Here is a 25,831-nt window from a genome sequence, read left to right as displayed (position 1 = left end):
AACATCGGGGGCAGACTGTACAGGGCCTCTAAGGAGCTGAAGTTCAGGATGTGGCCTTCCCTCAGACCCGATACTCCCTCATCCTGCTGAGTAATCGGGCAAAGGCTACCTACATTCAAAGTATTGCTGGATGTCTCTTTTTGTGCATCCCTGTAGCCAGCAGTGATCACTGCAGTCGTCAAAACTCAGAGGAAATATTGATGGTTGCTTTTGAGTGTTTGCAGCTTCTTTACATGTAAGGACCGCTCACAGAAGGAAAACAAGAATGTATGTTTGTGAAGGCATTAAAAGCCACTGCAAAATGAAAGTACTTACTTCGGGAATGTAAATTCCTATTTCGACGGGCTAACCCCTATTGACATCAATGGATCTGGGGTTGAGAGAGTGAACAGCTTCGAGTTCCTTGGCATCCACATCACCGAGAACCTCATGTGATCTGTACACACCAGCTGTGTGGTGAAAAGGACACAACAGCAACTCTTTCACCTCAGATAGTTGAGGAAGTTTGGTATGGGCCCCCAAATCCTAAGAACTTTCTACAGGTGCACAATTGAGAGCATCCTGACTGGATACATCACTGCCTGGTATGGGAACTATACAAAATCCCATACCAGGAATCCCATATCGCAGGACTCTGCAGAGTGGTGCGGACAGCCCAGCGCATCTGTAGCTGTGAACTTCCCATGATTCAGGACATTTACAAGGACAGGTGTGTAAAAGGGGTCCGTAGGATCATTGGGGACCCAAGTCACCCCAACCACAATCTATTCCAGCTGCTACCATCCGGGAAGCGGTACTGCAGCATAAAAGCCAGGACCAACAGGCTCCAGGACAGCTTCTTCCACCCGGCCATCAGACTGATGAACTCACGCTGACTTGAGTGTACTCTGTATTACATTGACTGTTCTATTTATTATAAATTACTATGATTGCACATTACACATTTAGATGGAGATGTAATATAAGGATTTTTACTCATGTATGTGAAGGATGTAAGAAATAAAGTCAATTCAGTTCAATTCAGTTGGGGTCTTGGAGCACCTCAGGTTGCATGTCCTTGAATGTAGAGGATTCAGGTGGGCCTAAGTGAGATCGTTTATGTGAATGGGGAATTGCTAGGGATTGATATAGAGGAATTAGTTTCACCTTTGGGACAGTGATTACATTTCATATCTAAACCTTTGGTTGTAAAGCTGTTTGAGAATGCATATATAAATATAGAATATGCTCTGTCTTCTTCAATGGAAAGGTATTAACATGGAGTGAATACTTATCATCAAGAGGGTTGGAAATTCATGAATGCCAACCCCAGAGAAGGAGCTGGCCCCCTTAACCTGAATCATGAGTGTGAAGCCGGTGTTTGTAGGTTTGTCTATCCACTGCAGTTGCCCCTGTGCATAAGATGTACACTGAATGCTTTGTTTCCGACTGAAGATATATTCTCGCGAGGTGCGCTTTGACTATAGCAGCATAAGAGAATAGAAGCAGAAGTGATTTGCCATGGACTCGCCCAGCTCCATCACAGGCACTATCCTACCCAGCTTCGAAGACACCTTCAAAAGACAACGCCTCAGAAAGATAGGATCCATCATTAAGGACCCCCACCACCCAGGACATACCCTCTTCTTATTATTAGCCTCAGAGAGGAGGCACAGGAGCCTAAAGGCACACACTCAATGTTTTAGGATCAGCCACTACCCTTCCGTCCTACTTGGTGGTGCAATAGTATCAACGCTGGACTCTGGAGCGAAGGTTCCCGCGTTTGAATCCAAGTCGAGTTGAGCATCGAGCTAGCAACTCGGCCCCATAAAACAAGAATAGCTTGCTACGGAAACATGCCCCGTTAACTCCACTGCCGAGTTAAGGGCTATTCTTCTTCTTCACTACCTTTCTGCCATCAGATTTCTGAATAGACTATGAACCCATGAGCATTGCCTCACAAACTTTGGCTCTTGTTTTGCACTACATATGTATTAAGAGTACATATATATTTCTTATTATAACTTACAGTATAATTTATGTATTGCAATGTACTGCTGCCCAGAACAGCAAATTTCACAATATACGTCAGTGATAATAAATTTGATTCTGAATCTGTTCGGCACTGTAACACCTTGAAGTGGTAACCACGTGGGAGATTCCTGTCATTACAGTGCTCTGAAGCAGCAATGAAATTTTTGTGTAGGTCATCCTTTAACCCTCAAATTTAAATGGCCTTGGGTACACAAGTTCAAAAACTGCATCCCGCTCCATCTCCCAGACTCCCACCCAACCACTTTACCACCAGCCATCTCTCACACCCCTCTCTGGAAGGTTTGGTGACAAGAAGGGAATTCCATTGGCTTGCTTGTGGGACTTATTGTGAGGCTGATTTATGAGATGGCCTCTTGCTTTTCCCATGGTTCCATTCAACTTTTTCTTGCCTTGGGTAGCATTTAAGGACTGTATGAATTTTAAGATTGTCTACTTGTAACATTTCTTAAACAGGGAACGAGATTTCTTTTTACTGCTTATGTATTATTTTGGGGGTGGCTCCAGTCGAGGAGTACTGTTCTTGGGATGGGGGGGCAGGGAGTGAAGACTGCCCACTATTGTGCACAAAGCAGGTGGTCATCTCTGACCTGAGCTGGTTTGTGATCAACAGTTCTCTGCGTGTGCTCAGTGGGCATACCACGAGCTCCACATCGCCACTCTTACTGAGTCTGTTGTTGAGCTGCTGCTTAAATGGGAAGTGCAGTATATCTCTCACCAGTGTAGCTATCGGTTGCTGGCTCAGCTTTAGCTCCCCGTCAACTGCAAATCCCCAAATGTTCAAGTCCCTGAGAAGTCTCAACACATTCAAAGCTTCATGGAGCAAAATGGATGCCTTTATTGGAGAGACTCAGATTTGGCTTATTCATCAATAAGAACAACATATAAGAACATAAACATGAGTAGGCCATTCAACCTCTTACGTCTGTTTCACCAACATTTATTAACCTGCCTAATCTTTTACCTCAGTGCCATTTTCCAGTGCTAACCCCATAGCCCTTGCTTCCCTTAATATCCAAAAATCTGTCTGGAACATACTCACCGATTGAACTTCCCCAGCACTCTTTCAAAGATTCATTACCTCTGAGTAAAGAGGCTTCCTTACCTCTGTGCTCTGAGACTGCGCCCTTAGTATTGGCACCACAGCCAAGCGAATTTTACCATCCATTATCTGCCATGTAACCATTTAAAATGTTTTATTACTTTCACCTCTTATTTCCTAAACTCAAGAATATAGACAAAGTCTGCTTAATATCCATCAAAGAAATCTCCCATTCCAGCAATTAATCAGGTAAAAATTAGTACAGTCTTGAGCTCATATATCCTTCTTAAGGTAGGGAGGCCAGACATGTGAGGTCTCATTAGGGCCCTATATAATTTCAGTATAAACATCTTCAGTTATACACACAAGTTCTTGTGCAATAAAGATCAAATTATTGTCTTCCCCCAAACAGCCTGCTACATCTGTACTTTGGAGGCAGAGGAGAACGAGACAATCTGGAGCATCTCGACAGGTTGAGCAGAATACTTGAGAGGGTTCAGGGTGAGAGATGAGGATGGTGAAGTCCTGATGCTCAAAGCGCTGACAATTCCTTTCTCCCCACAGATGCTGTTTGACCTGCTGTGTTCCTCCAGCAGCTTGCCTGCTGTACCTGTATATTGGTTTTCAGTGATAGATCATAGCCGCACATTTTTATTCCTCTAAACACCGACAGTTTTCAATATCCCACCATTAGAGTCAGACAGTTGCTCTCTACTTTGCTGTTTGTTTTACAAAACTTGTAAATTTTTTTTAACCTAGCTTGTTAATATTTCCCTTAAGGCTTTGTACATCGTCTTCGCAGCCCAGTTTAGAAGGGTCAGCAAACCATGTTAATACCATCAGATATAGAACATAGAACACAGGACAGTACAGCACAGGAACAAGCCCTTCAGCACAAAATGTTGTGCCAAACTAGCTAAAAAGTAAATGGAAAACACCCAAAAATGAATCCCTTTTACCTACACAATGTCCATAACTTTCCATCTTCCTCACATTTTTGTGCCCATCGAAACATTTCTTAAAAGCCTCTAATGTATTTGCCTCTACCACCGTACAGGGAGCACATTCCAGGCATCCACCACTCTCTGAGTAGGAAAACTTACCCCTCACATCCCCTTTGAACCTACCCCCTCTCACCTTCAATGCACGCCCCCTGGTATTAGACAGTTCAATCCTGGGAAACAGATACTCTCTGTCCACTCTGTCTATGCCTCCCATAATCTTATAAACCTCTACTGGATCTCCCCTCAGCCTCCAACGCTCCAGAGACAACAACCCAAGTTTGTCCAGCCTCTCATGATAGCACACACCCTCTAAACTAGGCAGCATCCTGGTAAACCTCTTCTGCACCCTCTCCAAGCTCTCAATATCCTTCCTATAGTAGGGTGACCAGAACTGTATGCAATACTCCAAATATGGCCTAACCAGGGTTTTATAGAGTTGCAACATAACCTCTTGACTTTTGAACTCAATGCCTCTACAAATAAAAGCAAGCCTTCCATAAACCTTCTTAACCAGCCTATTGACCTGTGTAGCCACTTTCAAGGAGCTATGAACTTGGATCCCAAGATCTCTGCTCAGCAACACTGTTAAGGATCTTGCCATTAACAGTGTACTGTCTTCTTGCATTTGCCCTACCAAGGTGAAGCACCTCACATTTATCTGGATTAAACTCGATCTGCCATGTCCCTGCAAATGAGCTATACTGCACTATATTCTTTGTCAGTCTTCTACGCTGTCAACAATTCCACCAATCTTGAATCATCCACAAACTTACTAACCCACCCACCTGCATTTTCATCCAGGTTATTTACAGTGTATACATCACAAACAGGCGAGGTCCCGGAACAGATCCCTGCAGAACACCACTAATTACAGACCTCCAGCTCAAATAAGTCCCTTCAACCACTACCCCGTCTTCCCTGCGCAAGCCAGTTCTGATTCCAAACAGCCAATCTGCATGGACCCCGTGCATCTTAATCTCCTGGATTAGCCTCCTATGAGGGACTTTGTCAAACACCTTACTAAAGTCCATGTAGGCAACATCCACTGCCCTACCCTCACAATCTCTCAGGTCACAAAACTCATTCAAGTTGGTAAGACATGACCCTGCTCCGCAGAAAGCCTCTTCCTAATTAGGCTATAGGATTCCAAATGATCATAAATCCTATCCCTAAGAATTTTCTCCAGCAATTTCCCTACTACTGACTTAAGACCCACCAGTCTATCATTCCCAGGATTTTCCCTTCTTCCCTTCTTAAGTAGAAGTAGAACATTCATCACTTGCCAGACCTCCAGGACCTTACCTGTGGCTAGAGAGGACACAGAGATACTGATCAACACCCAGCAATCTTATCTCTTGCCTCCTTCAATAACTTGTGGTAAATCCCATCAATCGCTGGGGACTTATCTACCTTAATACTCGATAGGAGGCCCAGCACTTCCTCCTCCTTGACCTCTAAATGCCTTAACATAGTTATGGACTTAGCACTGATCTCCTGGTCTTCTGTATCCTTTTCCTTGGTAAATACTGAAGCAAAGTACTCATTAAGTACCTCACACACATTGTCAGCATTCAAGCAAATGTTCCTCTCTTTATCCTGAGTGGTCTCACCCTTTCCCTAGTTATCCTTTTGCTCTTGATGTATGTATCGAATGCCCTGGGATTCACCTTCATCCTACTTGCCCCTCCTGGCTTTCCTCATTCCCTTCTTCAGTTCTTTTCTGGCTTCTTTACACTCCTCCTGTGCTTCATTTGATTCCAACTTCCAAAGTTTTACATATTTTTCCTTGTTCTACTTGACTAAATTCATCACCTCTCTGGACATCCAAAGTTCCCTTATCTTTCCATCCCTGTCCTTCCTCCTAGCAATAGGTAGATTTAACGTCAGAGGAATGTATACAACATACATCCTGAAATTCTTTTTATTCACAAACATCCACGAAAACAGAGGAGTGCCCCAAAGAATGAATGACAGTTAAATGTTAGAACCCCAAAGCCCCTCCCACGCACAAACAGCTGCAAGGCAATGACCCCCTCACCAGCAAAGAGCAACAGCACTCTCTACCAAGCACTCAAGCATGCAGCAAAGCATCAATAAAGACACAGACTTGCAGTACCCCAAAGACTACTCAATCACTTGGTAATTCGACATACCACAGGCTCTCACTCTCCCTAATAAGGGAAAAAGAGGTGTCCCCATTTCACAGCGAGAGGAGGGACGTAACAAGCAACTCACTGATTTATGATGTTAAAAGTCTATTGCGTTGCTTTTTCTGAGCTCTGTGCCCAAAGATTTAGCCCCAGGAAGGCACAAATCTCTGGACACACAACCCACAGTAGCTGGCCTGCTGTTCCCGATGTTTCGTGTTCTCCCGTGATGCCTCAGTCAGGGGCACTGACCTAAAATCAGCACACCTCCAAGCCATAAAGACCTGGAACCCTGAAGGCAAGCTAGTCTTCCAGGCCGCGTCCTTGGGATATGAAAAAGCGGCCGGTCATGAGGCCCTGAGAGTGGGTCCCATTTCCTGGAGTGGCAACTCCATGTCAGGGTCTTCCAAAGAACCTTGAAAAGGAAAAAAAGTGATAGCAAAGGTACAAATAGAGCTGATTCCGAAGATGCAAAGCAAAAGAGTCACCATCTAACGTCATCTTGACTTTGCTCCGCCCCTCCGAGTCAGAAACGTACCTTTCCTGTACTCTGTGCAATTGATCTTGAAACACCCTCCACACGTCTGATGTGGACTTGCCAGAAAAAAAGGTGCTCCCAATGAACTCTTCTTAGTTCTGCCTAATGCCCTTGTAAATTGCCCTACTCCAATTTAAAACTCTCCCTCAAGCACCATACCTATCCATAATTATAGCTATCCTGAAAGTTAAGGAATTGTGGTCACTGTACCCTAACTGCTCACCCACTGAAAGGTCAGTCACCTGGCCAGGCTCATTATCCAACACCAAGCCCAGTGCAGCCTCTCCTCTCACTGGGCTGTCGACATAGTGACTTATTAAACCTCCTGATACACTTCACAAATTCTGTCCCATCAGAACTCCTTGCACTAAGAAGGTCCCAGTTTATATCAGGGAAGTTGAAATCTCCCATGACAACAACCCTATTATGTTTACACATTAGTCTGCCTGCATATCTGTTCCTCAATGTCCTAGTGGTTGCTGGGGTCTGTAGTACAATCCCATCAGTGTGATTGCACCCTTCCTATTCCTGAGTTCCACCCAAATGGACTCCGTGTCTGAACCCTCCATTATGTCTCCCCAGAGTGCAGCTGTGATGTTGTCCCTGATTAGTAGTGCAACACCCCGCTTCTTTTACCTCCTTCCCAATCTTCTCTTATACCTCCTTTTACCTTTTCTTTTACCTCCTTCTCTATCTTTTCTTTTCACTCTTAGCCCTCTCATCAAAATCATTTTCAGAGATTGTGAACACTGAGGCCCAAGTTCCAACCCCTGTGACTCTCTGTTTTCCACAGTCTCCGAACCCATAGATGACTTAGTTCTACTGTCTGTTACCCGGTACTCAATGTGTTCAATGTATTACCTCCAATTTCATGCCCAATAATTCTAACACCTTCTAAAAGTTCAAATGCACCGCATCTACTAATTTTCCCTTATTTTTTCGGTTAGTTACAACTACACAGAAATTTAACAGATTTGTCATACGTGATTCATCTTTTGTAAGTCTAGAGGGCCCTTCCTTTATAATAAATTCTAGTACAATGTTAGGTTGTAGTTCCCTGTTTTCCCTTCCCCTTTCCTTAAATACTGGGATTTGCTCCCTTCCAGTCAGTGGGATCCATTCTAGAATCTATGAATTTTTGGAAGATGACAACCAATACATCCACTGTTTCCATAGCCACCTCCTTCAGAACCTTGAGCTGCAGGTTATTAGATCCTGGGGATTTATAGAAGAAAAACAAAATGTCCCTGGTTTCTTTTTGCTCTGTTGTGTGTTACAGCAAGTAATATGTGATCTCTTTAATTTGTTGCTTCAATACACAGTCAGGCTTTCTAAATATATAAGATGAATCTTGCCAGCATGATCATATCACGCTGCATATAGTTAATAAGTCTCAATCAAAACAATTTTCGTAAAGCCTTAATCAGCCAGGCATGACAAATGTACAAGTTGCTGAATTTTAAAAATAAATTATCGTCTTAGTACTTTTTCAAAGGAGAAAATACATAAAACTAAAACAGCACTTGGCCTTGCTTTACATAGTTCAGTCTTTTTTCTTCTTTAAATTGGCCAAAACCGATCAAATCTGGAGACAAGCTGTGACATTAAAATTCCTGTTTCCATGTCAATGGAGATCAGTTATAATGCTTCCTCAGGTAATGCAGTTATTTGTAGTGTTTATCCACAGCAGTTGGTACCTGTCAGCAGAGGCTCTTAAACAGAATGTCCAGCAGGCTGGAAGGGAGCTCACAGCTAAGGGTTTTCTGGGGTTTTTCCCCAGGGTGTGTTTCTGTGTGTGTGTGTGTGTGTGTGTGTGTGTACATGCGTGTTCTCTCTCTCTCTCTCTCTCACACTCACTCACTCTCTCTCTTGCTCTCCCTCTCATCCACTCTCTCTCACACTCTCTCTCCCTCACTCACTCTCTCTCTCACTCTCTCTTGCTCTCCCTCTCACTCTCTCTCTCACTCTCTCTCACTCACTCTCACTCTCACTCTCTCACTCTCTCTCTCTCTCACTCTCTCACTCACTCTCACTCTCACTCACTCACTCTCTCTCACTCTCTCTCTTGCTCTCCCTCTCACTCTCTCTCTCTCTCACTCTCTCACTCACTCTCACTCTCTCACTCACTCACTCTCACAGTATATGGCCTACACTGGTATGGTTGGAAAACCGGTCTGTGAAGCATCTTTTTGTTATTGGGATTCAGTAAAAGGGCAATTGTGCACATCATAGTAATCACTGACTATTTTCCCCAGCCTTTATTTTAATCGGAGTACAAAATGATCCCTAAAATACATTCTTGGGGCCACTGGATAATACGTAAGAGATTATAATGTTATAAGTGAAGTCATATTCACAGTTAGATTCTGAAATAATATGTGAAAGTTTCCTTTTGACAGGTAGCCATGGAGACTAAAGTGGGTTGTTCATGTTCTTAGGGAGAGTGTTGTTGTCATTCTGGGATGTGGCCTATGTGTGATTTCTCGTCTCACTCTTTGATTAACTTGGATCAAGTAGGAATGGGCATTAACTGTTGGTGAGCATAATTGCCCAAATTCTTCAAACAACTATCACTTAAAAAAAGTAAGATATAGTATGCGTAGATCATTTGAAATGAAAATAAGAAAGGAAGGAACCATGAAGTTTGTCAGCATTTGTCAAGCATTAATTTTTCAGTTTGACGGCCACTCAACAGAATTAAATGACCTTAAAAAAATCATTTGTGAGCCAAGGACAGTGCTTATCACTTGCTTCTAACTGAGAAGCTTCTACTGTGTTTAACTGCTGTCAGATAACGAGTTACAGGATTTTGTCATTGCAACCGTGACACAACAATAAATTTCTGGATTATGATGGAATATGAATTGGAAGAAACCTTGTGAGTATTCCTAGGTGACAGCTGGCTTTGCTGTTCGAGGCAGGAGAGGATGTGCATTGTGTAATCCACCAAGGAAGCCTCAGCTGGTTTCTGCACTGTTCTGTAGATGGTGCACAGTACAGGCACAGCAGACCAGCAAAGGTTTAAGGCTGTGGACGGACTCTTTTATCTAGGATAGTGTTAATCTACTTGAGAGCTGTAGAAGCTGCACTCATCTATGCAAGTGGAGAATATCCTGTCGTACTATTGTCATTGAGAGGCCGGTGTTGTGTCAAACTGGCTCTCAAGATGCAGGTTAGGAATCGGTAAGGAAGCTTCCTGCTTGCTCTGAGTTTCCTCAGCTAATGAATCAGCGCTCCTAAATTAGATTAGATTATGAGGACACAAGTGCTGCAAGGTAAACAAAGGGATGTAATATAGATAGGTTTGTTGGTGTTAGTTCTTACTAAGGCAACAACAGAGGGAGAGCTACCACAGAATATCAAGGCACTGGCTTAAAACTACTGTCACTGTCTGGTACAACAGTCTATCGCAGGTCATACCTCATGCTATGTTCCGTTCTTAAAGGTACTTAACTGGCACTATGTTGCTTGTATTTTGAGGAAACAGCAATAGACATACACAGACCGTTAACTCTTCACATCCATAAAATACAGTGCAATCAGTTCAGTGCAGCTTCTCCCCAGGTTACAAACACCTGAATCACGCACTGTACAGGTGGAAAAAAAACAGTTGGGAAACTGGCGGGATGCATTTGCTGGCTGCCGCAGGGCTGCAGGTGACTGTTCTTGACATCATTCGGAATTTGCCACATGGAACCCAAGAAGAATGTATTATAGTTAATTTCCATTTTGTGAATCTTATCAAGAGAAACACTGCCTGGGCCCGCAGGAATGTACTTTTAAAAACCAGGATAGGCTTGTGTTAAATTTGTTAAGATCAGCTTTATTATTAAGAATGGCAAAACGAGATTTAAAATGCCTCTCCCGAACATCTCCTCCTATGGGACAACCCACCGCCGTGTGGTAACTGGGCCTGCGGATGAATTTCCAACTTGCAAATTTTTCGAGATATGAGCAGTTCTCAGGAATGGAACCCTACCATAACCGGGGGAGCGACATGTGTGTGTGAAATTGAACAGCAAATTGTTTACAGAAACATGTAGACCATTACAAATTCTTCACTGTGAGTGGACTACACTTGTCTGAACAAGTGAGGCCTTTAACTCAGAATGCCCAAGATGTCCTTCACTGGGCTCGGACTTGGAGTGGGCCACCACACCCAGGTTTGGGTTCTGTTCCTGCTTGTTATTTTGCAGATCTCTTTCTCAACTTGCTTGTGTCATTTGTCAGGTGCTTCTATCTATAATTAAACCTTCAACCTTAGCACCACACTGTCTCCACGCTGTAATCCCCGGTGCAGTGCTGAAGCAAAACAGGGTAGACATGAGCTCTTATTGGCAGTCACCTGGAATCTATGACTCTCAAAAAAATGGAAATAATTTAAGTTAATTTCATTTAGAGGTACAGCACTGTAACAGACTCTTCTGGCCCAATGAGCCCAGTAACACCCATGTGATCGATTAATCCACTAACCTGTACGGCCTTGGAATATGGGAGGAAACCGGAGTACCCAGAGGAAACTCATGTGGTCACAGGGAGAACGTACAAACTCATTACGATACCTCATTATTCCCTTTATATTCTCTGAAGATATATCCTTTGTTAATATTGTCCACCCTCATTACAGTCCCATTTCTGGAGAATTCACGTTACCATTAATCACTGGGCAGTTTTACCTTGGCCTCTTGCTCTAAATCACACAGCCTTCACTCGATTTTCTTAGTACACAAAATCTGCAAGCTTGTCGTATTTTGCAGTCCCATTTCCTCCCGGGAAGGTCTGGCATTGAAATGGTTGGCCCTTCTTTCAGCCTAGCCTTCATATTCTCTGTCAGACGGAGTACAGTTGCAAAACGTCTGTATCAGTGCGTCATTGCCTGCATCTTGATCACTCCCCTACCCTTGTGGAGAGAGAACTGCCTGCGTTCGCTGCACTTGACGACAGAGTTATTAGTGTGTTGGTTGTGGAATTAAATGTCAGAGAGGTTAGTAGAAGAACGTCCTTGCTTTCCTGTAAATAAAGCATGGGAGATTTTCCATTCATCTGAGAAATTGGATTGAACCTTGACTTAATATTTCATACAAAAAAAAAAGAAATTTTACAACACCACACGCATTGCAGTCATCTAGAAACGGGCACCAAAGAATGGTGTTGAGGAATGCAATCTGTTCAGACCAAGCAAGAACAAAGCCAAGTGCTTTAGAATTGTAATGGCTCAGTAGGAGGCAAATCAGTTGTAATTCCTGCCAGCTCCTTGTAGACTAATCCAGCTGGGCCCCGGTCCCTGCAATTTCCTCTCGACCCTCAGTGTCTGTCCAAGTCCCTTCTGAAATTCCTCGTTGATCCTGTTTCCACAGCCATTATCAGACAGTTTCTGCATAATAGATACTCTCTGTGAAATTCAAAATAAATTTACTCACACCATTTCTGCTTTATTTATTGTCACCCTGAAGCTGTGCCATTTTATCCAGAGTGCTAAAGCAACAAATTCATCTTAGTAACCCATCTAAATCAGTCACAATCGTGTACACACCCTCCTTACTACCTTTCACCATTGTTTGCTTCAGGGAAAACCTCATTTCTTCACTGTGGGTGCTGGGTTCATGTAGTTTTTTTTTGTTTTGGGCAGGATGATGATAGTTATGTGACAAAAATGTGGATGGAGTTGAGATGGAATAGCAGAACTTGTTCGAAAGGCTGAATGGCCTGTTCCTGGACGTGTGTTCTTCACCTTTGAGTTGGCTGAGTGGTAGGCTCAGTTTAGGCTCCTTGTTTGTAAACTTATGACTCTGCTACACTGCTACATAGCACAAGTTTGGATTGTAGGTTTTCACAAATAAAATGAAATGAGGCGCTTTACGTTTAATGAAATGCATAACACATTTTATTGAACTCCAAAACCTAAACACAAAAGCGCACTAGAAATCTTTGCATAACAATGCCATCACATCAGACCAGCTCCTTAAACTGAAACACCCAACTCAACGTTGGTGCTTGTGAATTGTGTGCATTTCTCCCAATTACGTTACCCTACAGGATCTTGGTCTGACCCAGAGGGCAGTGAACTCAGGGAGATCTGTCCTTAGATTCAGTTTACGTATCTGACACCCCTTGAAATTGTGAAAAGCATAGTATGGGTTTGCATTCCCTGGAGCAAAGAAAATGGGAGAAGTCCAGAATTTAGAAAAGGAGGTTTAAGAAACAGACAAGGAAAGGGAAAGTATGTCGGTGAGAAATATAAGAATAGACTGTAAGAACTTCTACAGAAATGTAATAAGTAACAGATCAGCTAAAGGTAATGTGGATCCTTTAGAAGCTGAGATAGGAGATGTCATCTTCGGGAAAAGTAAATGGGAGGGGGAATTAAACAAATCATTTCTGCACATCTTCTTGAAAGAAAATACAGAAACCCTCTCTGAAAAAGTGGTAAATTAAAGATCCAGAGTGCAAAGTTAACCAAAATTAGTACTAGTTTAAAAAAAGTATCAGAGAAATTGACCATGGTCCCCCTGCTTCCATTAACACACTTGGCCTTGATTTCAGAGCTCCGATTAAACTCACAAGGTACCCAATTCTATATTCTCTTTAAAATTACCAGTTCACAGGAGAACTTAGTGTGCCTCTATAAAATCTTTTTTTTAAGTGTGAATTAAAAGTTGAGTATTAATTGGAAATATCACTCAATAGTGCAGAAAATCTGCCAGTCTGGCACCACTGAAGTTCTAAGTGTACCAGATTAATGGAGTCTTACTGTTAAAATAGAAAATGACAGAAGTATTCAGTGTCTCGGGCACTGTGGAGATAGAAACAAACAAACATGTTGAGTCATTTCAATCCCCTTTATGTATGGCATCACAGCTTTCTTTCTCTGAATTCACTATAGACACCAAATGACATCCTCCTGTGCATTCTCCACCTTACACCATCCCTTATCAGTATCCTCTGCCAACTGCCCATCTTTTTCCCAGCTCTGCCACTAAATTCCCACATTCTGCAATTTTGTTTGTAAATCCCTGCTCAACTCCATTTCCTTTTATGGTTCTCCTTGGAACCATGCAACGTGGTTACGTTTTAGGCAGATTTTGATTGAATGTATTGATGCTTCACTGACTCCAGTAAAGCTTGGTGATGGGGATACAATTAATCTAAGTGAAAATTAAATCAAAGGCACATTTCCAAGTTCCTTTCTAAATGTGGTTAGAGTTTATAATATCTCTGAATAGATCCAAAGTGGAGATTGGTTCATTGTATTCAAATCTATGCATTTAAGTTTTCTGGTTTGGTGTGTTACAGGAATTGTCTCCCATGGCCCCACCCCTGTGCTCTTGTCATTTGTCATCCGGCATGTCTTTCATCATGTTGCTCGGCCTTCTCGTTAATCGGGGAGTGAATGGGCCTTTTGTAATCTGATTGGCTGGTTCTTGACAGTCACTGCAGTCCTTTGGTATCATGGATCCAATAAAGTCAAAGTTTTTTAGCTGACGATTAGCCTATGTTGCTTTAGAAGTAAAGAATAAAGTAAAGCATTTCAAAATCGGAATCAAAAGAAAGTTTAATATCACTGGCATTTGCCGTGAAATTTGTTGTCTTTGCAGTAGCAGTACAGTGCAATACATAATAACAGAGAAAGCAAGTGTGAATTACAATATGCATATATATAAAATAGTTAAATTAAATCAGTAGTGGAAAAATAAACTTAAAACAGTCATGAGGCTGTGTTCATGGCTTCAATGTCCATTCAGAAATTGGATGGCGGAGAGGAAGTATCTGTTCCTAAATCATTGAGTGGGTGCCTTCAGGCTCCTGTACCTCCTTCCCGACGGTATCAATGAGAACAGGGCACGCCCTGGGTGATGGGGGTCCGCAGCGATGGACTCTGCCTTTTTGAGGCATCACACCTTGAGGATGTCCTGAATACTACGAAGGCTAGTGCCCACGAGGGAGCTGACTCAGCTTACAACCCTCTGCAGCGTATTTTGATCCTGTGCAGTAGCCGTCCACCAGATGGTAATGCAGCCAGATAGAATCCTCTCCATGGTGCATCCATAGAAATTTGCGAGGGTCTTTGGTGACACATCAACTCTCCTCAAGCTCCCAATGAAATACAGCCATTGTCATTCCTTCTTTGTAGCTTTTTTATTTATTCATTTACGGGATGTGGGCGTCACCAGCTCAGCCAGCATTTATTGCCCATCCCTAGTTGCCCTTGGGAAGGTGGTGATGAGCTGCCTTCTCAAACCGCAGCAGTCCCGGAGGTGTAGGTACACCTGCAGTGCTGTTAGGAAGGGAATCCATGATTTTGACCCAGTGACAATGAAGGAACGGTGATGTTTCCAAGACAGGATGGTGAGTGACTTGGAGGGGAATTTCCAAGTGGTGGCGTTCCCAGGTATCCGCTGTTCTCATCCTTCTAGAATATAGCGGTTGTGGATCTGGAAGGTGCTGCCTTAGGAACTTTGGCGTGTTGTTGCAGTGCATCTTGTAGATTGTACACACTGCTGCAACTGTTTGTCGATGGTGGAGGGATTGGGTGCTTATGGAAGGGGTACCATTCAAGTGGGCTGCCTTGTACTGGATGGTGTCAAACTTCTTGAGTGTTGATGGAGCTGCACACATCCAGGTGAATGGCAAATATTCCATTACACTCCTGACCTGAGCCTTGTAGATGGTGGACAGGCTTTGGGGAGCCAGAAGGAGAGTTACACGCAACAGAACTCCTAGCCTTTCACCTACTCTGGTAGCCACAGTGTTTATATGGCTAGATCTGTTCAGTTTCCTGTCAATGGTAACCCTGAGGATGTTGATAGTAGGAGATTCAGTGATGGTGATACCACTGAATGTCAAGGGATGATGGTTAGATCCTCTCTTGTTGGAGATGGTCATTGCCTGGCACTTTTGTGGCTCGAATGCTACTTGCCACTTGTCAGCCCAAGCCTGGATATTGTCCAGGTCCTGTTGCATTTGGGTATGAACTGTTTCATTACCCGAGGAGTCACAAATGGTGCAGAACATTGTGCAGTTATCTGCGAACATCCTCACTTCTGACCTTATGATGGAAAGAAGGTCATTGATGAAGCAGGTCATTGATGGTTGGTCCTAGGACACTTCCCTGAGGAACTCCTGCAGTGATATCCTGAGGATGAGATGATTGACCTCCAACCACCACAACCACCTTCCTTTGTGTTAGGCATGATTCCAACCAGTGGAGAGTTTTCTCCCTAATTCCCATTGACTCCATTTTAGGTAGGACTATCACTCTCACCTCACCTCTGGTATTTAGCTCTTTGGTCCACGTTTGGACCAAGGAGATGCTGAGGTCAGGAGCTGAGTGGCCTTGATGGAACCCAAACTGGGCATCCGTAAGCAGGTTATTGCTGAGTAGGTGCTGCATAATAGCACTGTTGATGACCCCTTCCATTACTCTGCTGATGATTGAGAGTAGGCTGATGGAGCGATAATTGGCTGGGTTGGACTTGTCCTGTTTCTTGTGTACAGGACATACCTGGACAATTTTCCACATTTTCCACACAGCTGCATCAATATGTTTGGCCCAGGATAGTTCCTCAGAGATGTTGACACCCAGGAACTTGAAACTGCTCACCCTTTCCACTTCTGCTCCCTCTGAAGAATGGTGTGTATTCCCTCACCTTACTCTTTCGGAAGTCCACAATCAATCCTTTGGTATTACTGACATTGAGTGCAAGGTTGTTGCTATGACACCACTCAACTAACTGATAGATCTTGCTCCTATATGCCCTCTCGTCACCATCTGAAATTCTGCCAACAATGGTTGTATCATCAGCAAACTTATAGATGGCATTTGAGCTGTGCCTATCCACACAGTCATGGGTGTGGAGACAGTAGAGCAGTGGGCTACGCACACATCCCTGAGGTAGGCCGATGTTGGTTATCAGCGAGGTGGAGATGTGATTTCCGATTGGCACAAATTGTGGTCTTCTGCTTAGGAAGTTGAGGATCCATTTGCAGAGGGGAACATGAGAACTGAAGAAGACCATTAGAGCATGTTCTGACATTCAGATGGAACCTGATTTCTGTATCTAAGTTCCATTACATCATCACATTGCAGTTCAGATGAAGGGACTTGACCAAAACGTTGCCTGTCCATTTCCTTCCACAGATGCTGCCTGAACCGTTATGTTCCTCCAACAACTTGTTATTTGCTCCATTATCTTGCTTTGCCTTGTTATTTTCAAGATTAGTTCATTGTATATTGAACTAATCTCCACTATGAAGCTATTCAGAGATATTATAAACTTTGAACTAATTCAGAAAGGAGCTTGGAAAGGTGCCTTTGATTTAATTCACAATCAAGTTAGTTGTATCCCCATTACTAAGCTTTATTAGAGTCAGTGAACCATAAGTACATAAGCAAAAGTTGCCAAAAGCTTAAGCATGGCTAGCAAATTTGGATCTGCAATATCTGGAGTTTAGAAGAATGAGAGAAAGACTTCATTGAAACATACAAGACCTTAAGGGATTATGACTTACATTAGTGAGAAAATCTTGAAAAAGGAGATATAGTGAAAAGCTAGCGGGTAGCTTGAAACTTGAGATATGTAGGAAGAGCTGGCAGAGTGTGGCGGAGCTTGCTACCCTCAGGAAGGAGGTACAGGAGACTGAAGGCAGACACTCATCGATTCCAGAACCTATCCAGATGGTTGTGCTGACTGGATCATTTGGAGTCATTAAAGGGGAGGGAAGTATACTTTGGAAAGATCAGAGAACTGAGGACTATAATGAACTGGCAGAGCAGGCCTGAGACAAATCAGTCATGATCATATTGAACAGAAGCGCAGGCTTGAGGGGCTGAGTAGCCCATTCTTGCTATTTTCTTTTTCCTTGGTGCTTATCTTATATAGAAATATGATTATTAATGATCACTTTCAGTTCAGTGTCAATCTCACTGATCTTTCAAAGGAGAGTTCCAGATATTCACTGACCTTTTTCTTCAGGATATCTTGAGTGAGTGGTCTCCAATTTCAAAGTTTTTCCCCTTTGTTCTGGACACCCCATTTTGGTGAAACCTCCGTGATTCCTTAACTTAGCACATCTTGAATCTTTTATTAAGCCAGCACAAACCTGATCTGTCCAATGTGTTCTCACAATTTAACCCTTTTACCAAATATATTTTTTGATGAAGGTAATATTTGATAGATTGCTCCATTGACCTGTACTTTGTTTGGTTCACTGGAAAGGGTGCATTTGTTAGCAATGTGTGTAATTAGTGTCTTGTTTTCATGGTATGCAGTGTATATTCATCCCTAACACTGTCTTCCCCCCAAACCCCCCATCCCCTATTTCCAGGATTTGTCGATTTAACCCTTCATGACCAGGTGCAACTATTGGAATGCTGCTGGTTAGAAATTTTGATGATTGGCCTTGTCTGGCGCTCCATGGAACATCCAGGAAAACTCATATTTGCTCCAGATTTGGTTTTGGAAAGGTATTTAACTAATTAGTTTGCACAGATGTAATGTTGGACTCTGTACATCTCTTGGGTGCATTAATGAAACATGTTACACTCATGCAAACTCTCCTTTTTCCTGATTATTCTCATTCTATCTTGTCTCACTAGGAGCACACAATACAAATCTCATTGACTTAAACTAAAGAGCTGGTCAGCACGATACAAACTGTGGTTCATTCCAGCTCCAAAACTGGCCACCAGGGAGTGGGACAATGTTACACGTGCCCCTACACCTCCTCTCTCACCACCATTCAGGGCCCCAAACAGTCCTTACAAGTGAGGCAACACTTCACCTGTGAGTCTATTGGGCTCCAGTGTGGCCTCCTCTACATCAATGAGACACGAAGTACATTGGGGAATTGCCTCGTCAAGCACCTTTGCTCTATCTGCCGCAAAAGGCAATATTTCCCAGTGGCCACCCATTTCAATTTGACTTCTTTATTCCCATTCTGACATGTCTGTCCATGACCTCCTCTACTGCCATGATGAGGCCATACTCAGGTTGGAGGAGCAACACCTCATATTCTGTCTGAGTAACCTCCAACTTCATAGCATGAGCATCAATTTCTCTAAATCTAAATTCCGTGAAATTCATCTCCCACCCCTTCTCTCGTTTCCCATTCCCCATTCTGGTTCCCCTATCCCCTCTTTTCTTTCTGTCCAGTGATGTAGAGGAGGCCGCACTGGAGCCCAAGCAACTCGCAGTTAAAGTGTTGCCTCAGCTGCCCATCACCTCCCTCTGATATCTCTCCTCTTTTCCTTTCTTCCCAAAGGCTCTGCCCTCTCCTATTAGATTCCTTCTTCTTCATCCCTTTACCTCTTCTGCATATCATCATCTCCCAGCTTTTTTCTTCATCCTCCCTCCTACACCATCCACAATTTCCCATCCCGGTCTCACCTGCCAGTTTGTTCTCCTTCCCCTGCCCCCTTACTTTCCAGTGCAGGTGAAGGGTCTCAGTCTGAAACGTTGACTGCTTATTCCCCTCCATAGATGCTGCCTGACTAGCTGAGCTCTCCAGTGTTTTGTGTGTGTTGCTGAAGATTTCCAGCGTCTGCAGAACCTCTTGTGTTTATACTAGCAAATGTCTCTTTGCTTCATTCAGCATGAAACCAGGAAGAACATCAGCACTTTTTCCAGCTAAACTTTGAAAGGATGAGCTATTTCCAGCCACTGCTCACCCCTATATCCCAGCAGATATCACAAAATGTGCAGGAGCTTAACAGAGTGTGTGGGCACTGAGTGTCGTGAACCTGATTTCCAGGCATAAACAGAGGTTGAACATGCTAATTCCACTTTGTGCAGTGGCTGGTTAAGCCTTTCCTGTAGATATCCAGTGTAGACATGAATCTGACATTTGGGCCCAAATCTCATTTGGTGACCATGGCAGCACAAAGCATTGTCTATTTCTTCCGCGTGTTCAGCTCCTAAACCAGCGACTAGGGAATGTTTCTTTATTTCCGTTATTGCGGAGTTAGGAAGAGTAAGAGCACTCCTCCTAACATTGAAGCAGTGAGCTTGTCCACATTCTGAAATCTTACTACCCTCCCACACACCCTGAGCTGTATCAGAATCCTTGGGCACATTGACCAATGTCTCCCTGTGTGGTCAGAATGGTGCCTGCACTGGGGCTGTCCCACACTGCACTGGGAAGCATTCCAATTTTGACTAGATCCAGTTTCCAAGGTTTAAGATATACCATCGCTGCTTTTCCTGACTGTGTATTATAGCTGAGGTGATTCTATATCTAGTCCCATTTTACCAGTTGTTTCTCATCCGGAGAAAGGAGTTCCTACACAGCCATGGAGCATAAACAAAGTCTCAACTGCACCGTGCAGAGATTCTTTGGAGATCTAACATTGACGCAGTAAATACTTTGCCCTTTATCATTTAATAGTTGCATAAAGAGATTAAGAAGTTGGATTGTTTAGGACTGATCAGCCTCACACTTGTCTATTATGGCTGTTGTCTAAGGTAGCAGTGGGATAGAATTGTGAAGGGGGTTTGCTCAAGTGAGAAAGAGATTGCCTGGCAGCCAGTTTAAAAATCAGTTTAAATGGAGATTTTCAACCACTTCCTGCTTGTTGTGTATGATTGGTCTGTTTCTGACAATGACTCAGTGATTGTAGGAACTTTGTACAGTGGTACTATCAATAGTGAGTGGTTCTTCTCTCCATTCCAGACATAGAAAAACAGACAAGAAGTCTGCAAAAGGGGCATAGATGAAGAAACAGAAGAGTATAACGACCAGGAAGGGCTGAGCTCTATGGTTTGGATAAGGAAGTCTGAGATGTGATCCATTGGAGGTCCTTAAAATTGTGAAGGAGTTTGATCAGTTAATCAGGGTTTTGCTATGTTTTCCGAAGTGTTTACATTTCAGGAGTCCATGAGCGATGAAAAGCAAATCTAGGGGTCATGAATGAATGTCATGATTAGTACTCATGAGGAATTTGAGAAGAACTTCCTTGCCAGAGCGTTGACCTCACTTTATCCTGCATTTTGTTACTATTTTCCCGTCGTACTCCCTCAAGGCACTAATGTGATGAAATGATCTGTATGGGTGGCATGCAAAACCAGTTTTTCACTGTAACTTGGCACATGTGACAATAATAAACCAATTTATCAATTTAGTTGGGGCAAATATTGGGAGTGAATTTATCAATGCAACACAGAAAGTATTCTATCTGGATACATAATGGGTTGATATGCAAAGCTCTGCACGTGACTGCAAGAAACTGTAGAGTTGTGGACAAAGCTCAGCACGTCACAGAAAACAGCCTCCCCTCCGTGGACTCTGTCTATACTTCTCACTGCCTCTGTAGAGCAGCCAGCTTAATCCAGGATTTCACCCACCTCAGATATTCTCTCTTCTCCCCTCTTCCACTGGGCAGAAGATACAAAAGCCTGAAATCATGTACCACCAGGCTCAAGGACAGCTCCTACACCACTGTTATTAGAATCATAGACTCACAGAAATCCATAGCACATTACAGGCCCTTCAGCCCACAATGTTGTGCCGACCATGTAACCTACTCTAGAAACTGCCTTGGATTTCCCTACCACATAGCCCTCTATTTTTCTAAGCTCCATGTACCTACCTAAGGGTCTCTTAAAAGACCCTGTTGTATCCACCTCTACCATTATCGCTCTCAGTGTATTCCACGCACCCACCACTCTCTGTGTGAAAAAAGTTACCTCTGACATTCCCCCTTGTGCCTACTTCCAAGCACCTTTAAACTATACCCTCTCATGCTAGCCATTTCAGCCCTGGGGAAAAGCCTCTGGCTATCCACACAATCAATGCCTCTCATTATCTTGTACACCTCTACCAGGTCACCTCTCATCCTCCATCGCTCCAAGGAGAAAAGGACAAGTTCACTCAACCTATTTTCATAAGGCATGCTCCCCAATCCAGGCGACATCCTTGTAAATCTCCTCTGCACCCTGCACTGTTATAAGACGATTGAACAGTTCCCCATTGCATAGAGTCCCTTGAACCTTATTGTTTCACTGTACTGCACATTCCCTGTGACTATTACACTTTATTTTGCTTACTGGTATTATTCCACCTCAATGCATGGTGTAATGATCTAATCTGAACAGTAGGCTAGACAAGCTTTTCACTGTATCTCAGTGCATGTGACAGTCATAAACCAAATTGCCTCTTTTAGGGGCAACTTGATAGTTACACAAGGGGAAGAAAGATTAGGCCATGTTGCTGTGGTCTGAGAGGGTAGTGGGGTGAGGGGCTTAGGTGTAACATGAACTCTGGCATGCTTCAATTTGATCCAGAATTGGCCTGGTAATAGGAGGCAGAGGGTGATAGTGGGGGGTTGTATTTGTGATTGGAAACCTGTGATCCCTAGTGTACCCTGCTGGTTAATGCTGGAACCCTGATTGTTATAGATGGTTTGCTCATGAATGCAGGAGATGTGATGAGCAAGTACCCATGAAATGTGGTGGGGTGGATAGTGAGGTAGGTGGTCTTAGGCAAAAGGGCGATATTGATGAGTTGGTTCATGGAAAGAGCAATGGCGGATGGAATTTAATTCTGATACATATGATGCAATACACCTTGGGAGGACAAGTAAGGCTTGGACTTGTTCTATCAATGGTAACACCCACGGGAGTATTGAGGGATGCTGGTCTTTGAGTCCATGGATCCCTGAATGTGATATTATGTTGGTAGGGTGGTGAAGAAAGAGAAAGTGTTTCCCTTCATTGACTGGGATACAGAATATAAGAGCAGAAAGGTGTGGTCACAGCTGGAATATTGTGTACGATTCTTGTTACTGCAGTAAAAGAAGGAAATGATTGTTCTGCAGATGGTGCATGTGAAATTCACCAGGATATCGCCTGGGTTTCAGTTGTAAGGAGATACCGGAAATGTTAGGTTTGCTTTCCTTGCAGGGGAGGAAGCTAAGGGAGGACCTGATTATGTTATGCAAAAAGATGAGGCATTTGGATAGGTAGGTAATAGGAAACTTCTCCCCATAGCAGAGGCATCTGTATCCAGAGGAGCTTAGTTTAAAATTAGGGGTAGAGGATTGAGAAGAATGTCTGGGTTGATAACTAAATTAAAACACTTAACAAAAAATGTAATAATCTCTGAATTGTTACCTGAGCCATGTGCAAATTGGCAAAGGATTAATGTGATCTGAAAGTTAAATGCGTGGCTCAAAGATTGTTGCAGGAGAAGTTGGACATTGGCACCAGTTTTGGGGAAGGAGGGAGCTGATCCAATGGGGCAGGCTATGAACCATGCTAGGACCAGGGTCCTGGTGAATCGCATAACTAGGGATGTGGATAGGGCTTGAAACTAAATAGTAAGGGAGTGGGTTCAACAGCGTGGAAAAATAGGGATAAAGTGAAAAGGAAGGAGAGTGAGGAGAGGTTACTGAAGTCTGGATAAAGAATAAGACATAAAGTTTAGAAATTGATAGGTATCTAACTTCAGGCATCGTAGAGACAAAATTGAAAAGAAGGGTGATGAATACGAGACTGAAGGTGTAATATTTGAATACATGCAGCATTCAAAATAAGGTCAACGATCTTGTAGTGCAGTTAGAGACGGGCAGGCATGACACTGAGCATCACTGAGTCATTGTTGAAAGAAAATCTTAGTTGGGAGCTTAACATCCAAGGATGCACATTGTATCAAAAGGATAGGCAGGTGGCCAGAGGGGTGGTTTATCTTAGTTGGTAAAAAATGGAATCAAATCCTCAGAACATTGTGACATAGAATCAGATGATGTAAAATCCTTGTGGATAGAGTTGAGAAACCGCAAAAGAGAAAAAAAACACCCTGATGGGAGATATAGACAAACATCTGTGCAGTAGCCAGGATGTGGGGTACAAATTCCAACGGGAAATAAAAAATGCGTGTAAATGGGTTAATTCAATATGCAGGCAGCCTAGGGAAAATAAGGTTGGTGCTAGATCCCAAGAGAAGGAATTTATAGAATCCTATGAGATGGCTTTTTTTTCAGAGCAATTTATGGTTGAGCCCATTAGGGGAACGGCAATTCCGGATTGAGCATTGTGTAATGAACCAGATTTGATTAGGGAAGGTGAAGGAACCCTACAGAGGCAGTGATAAATTTGCCCAGCAGTTTGAGAGGAAGAGCTAAAATCAGGTGTCATCTGTATTACAGTTGAGTAAAGGAAGCTACACAGACATGAGAGAGGAGCTGGACAAAGTTGATTGGAAGGGGGAAGCTAGCAGGGATGACTGTAGAGCAGCAATGGCTGGAGTTTCTAGAAGTAATTCAGAAGACGCAGGATCGCTTCATCTCAAAGAATAAAAAGGGAGGATGAAACAACTGTGGCTGACAAGGGAAGTCATAAAAGCAGAGGACATACAATATAGCAAAAACTAGCTGGCAGCTTGAGGATTGGGAATTTTTTATAAATGAGCAGAAGACACTAAAAAAGCTATAAAGAGAGAAAAGATGAAATGTGAAGGAGGGCTTGCCAATAATAAAAAAGAGGATACCAAACATTTTTACAGATTTATAAAGAGTAAGAGAGAGACAGGAGAGAGAGACGGCTGGAAAATAATGCTGGGGAGGTAGTAATAGGAGACAAAGAAATTACAGACAAACTTAATTCACTGGGGAAGAGACCAGCAACATGCCAGAAATTCAAAAGCGTCACAGGGAAGAAGTGACTGGAGTCATTATCACTAAGGAGAACTTGTTCAGGATGCTGAAAGGTCTGAAAGTAGATAAGTCACATTGAACAGATGGGCTATAACCCAGGGTTTTGAAACAGGTAATAAATTTATGGATGACACAAAGATTGGGGGTGGAGTGCACAGTGAGGAAGGCTATTAGAGCTTGCAGCAAGATTTGGACCAGCTGGAAAAATCGACTGAAAAATGGCAGATGAAATTTAGTGCAGACAATTGCTTGTCAGCAGGACCAACCAGGCTAGGTAGGGCACTAAGGAGTGTAGTAGAACAAAGAGATCTGAGAATAAAGGTCCATAATTCATTGAAAGTGGCTTTATAGGTAAACATTGAAGCATAGAAAATAGTTGCAGGAGTAGGCCATTCGGCCCTTCAAGCCTGCACCGCCATTCAGTACGATTATGGCTGATCATCCAACTCAGAACCCTGTACCTGCCTTCTCTCCATACCCCATGATCCCTTTAGCCACAAGGGCCATATCTAACTCCCTCTTAAATACAGCCAATGAACTGGCCTCAACTGTCTCCTGTGGCAGAGAATTCCACAGATTCACCACTCTCCGTGTGAAGAAGTTTTTCCTCATCTCGGTCCTAAAAGGCTTCCCCTTTATCCTCAAACTGTGACCCCTCGTTCTGGACCTCCCCAACATCGGGAACAATCTTCCTGCATCTAGCCTGTCCAATCCCTTTAGAATTTTATACGTTTCAATAAGATCCCCCCTCAATCTTCTAAATTCCAGAGTGTATAAGCCTAGTCGATCCAGTCTTTCTTCATATGAAAGTCCTGCCATCCCAGGAATCAATCTGGTGAACCTTCCTTGTACTCCCTCTATGGCAAGAATGTCTTTCCTCAGATTAGGGGACCAAAACTGCACACAATACTCCAGGTGTGGTCTCACCAAGGCTATTTACAACTGCAGTAGTACCTCCCTGCTCCTGTACTCGAATCCTCTTGCTATGAATGCCAGCATACCATTCGCCTTTTTCACCGCCTGCTGTACCTGCATGCCCACTTTCAATGACTGGTGTATAATGACACCCAGGTCTTGTTACACCTTCCCTTTTCCTAATCGGCCACCATTCAGATAATAAACTGTTCTCCTGTTCTTGCCACCAAAGTGGATAACCTCACATTTATCCACATTAATTTGCATCTGCCATGAATTTTCCCACTCACCTAAACTATCCAAGTCACCCTGCATCCTCTTAGCATCCTCCTCACAGCTAACACTGCCGCCCGGCTTCGTGTCATCCGCAAACTTGGAGATGCTGCATTTAATTCCCTCGTCTAAGTCATTAATATATATTGTAAACAACTGGGGTCCCAGCACTGAGCCTTGCGGTACCCCACTAGTCACTGCCTGCCATTCTGAAAAGGTCCCATTTATTCCCAC

At 43.3% G+C, this 25,831-nt stretch overlaps 1 protein-coding gene across 1 annotated transcript in view; it reads left to right on the top strand.

The window, feature by feature from the left end:
- The window catches only part of esr1 (estrogen receptor 1), a 216,832-nt gene that overhangs the window by 158,570 nt on the left and 32,431 nt on the right, over positions 1-25,831 (top strand). The window contains exon 5 of the mRNA XM_063056286.1: positions 18,088-18,226. Within this exon, the coding sequence (XP_062912356.1) occupies positions 18,088-18,226 (139 nt within the window). The remainder of the gene's footprint in view (positions 1-18,087; positions 18,227-25,831) is intronic.

This window comes from Mobula hypostoma, chromosome 8 (genome assembly GCF_963921235.1).
Source record: "Mobula hypostoma chromosome 8, sMobHyp1.1, whole genome shotgun sequence".
Classification (NCBI taxonomy): Eukaryota; Metazoa; Chordata; class Chondrichthyes; order Myliobatiformes; family Myliobatidae; genus Mobula; species Mobula hypostoma.
The sequence above is the reverse complement of the archived record's forward strand: the minus strand, read 5'-3'. Positions and strand labels throughout refer to the sequence as shown.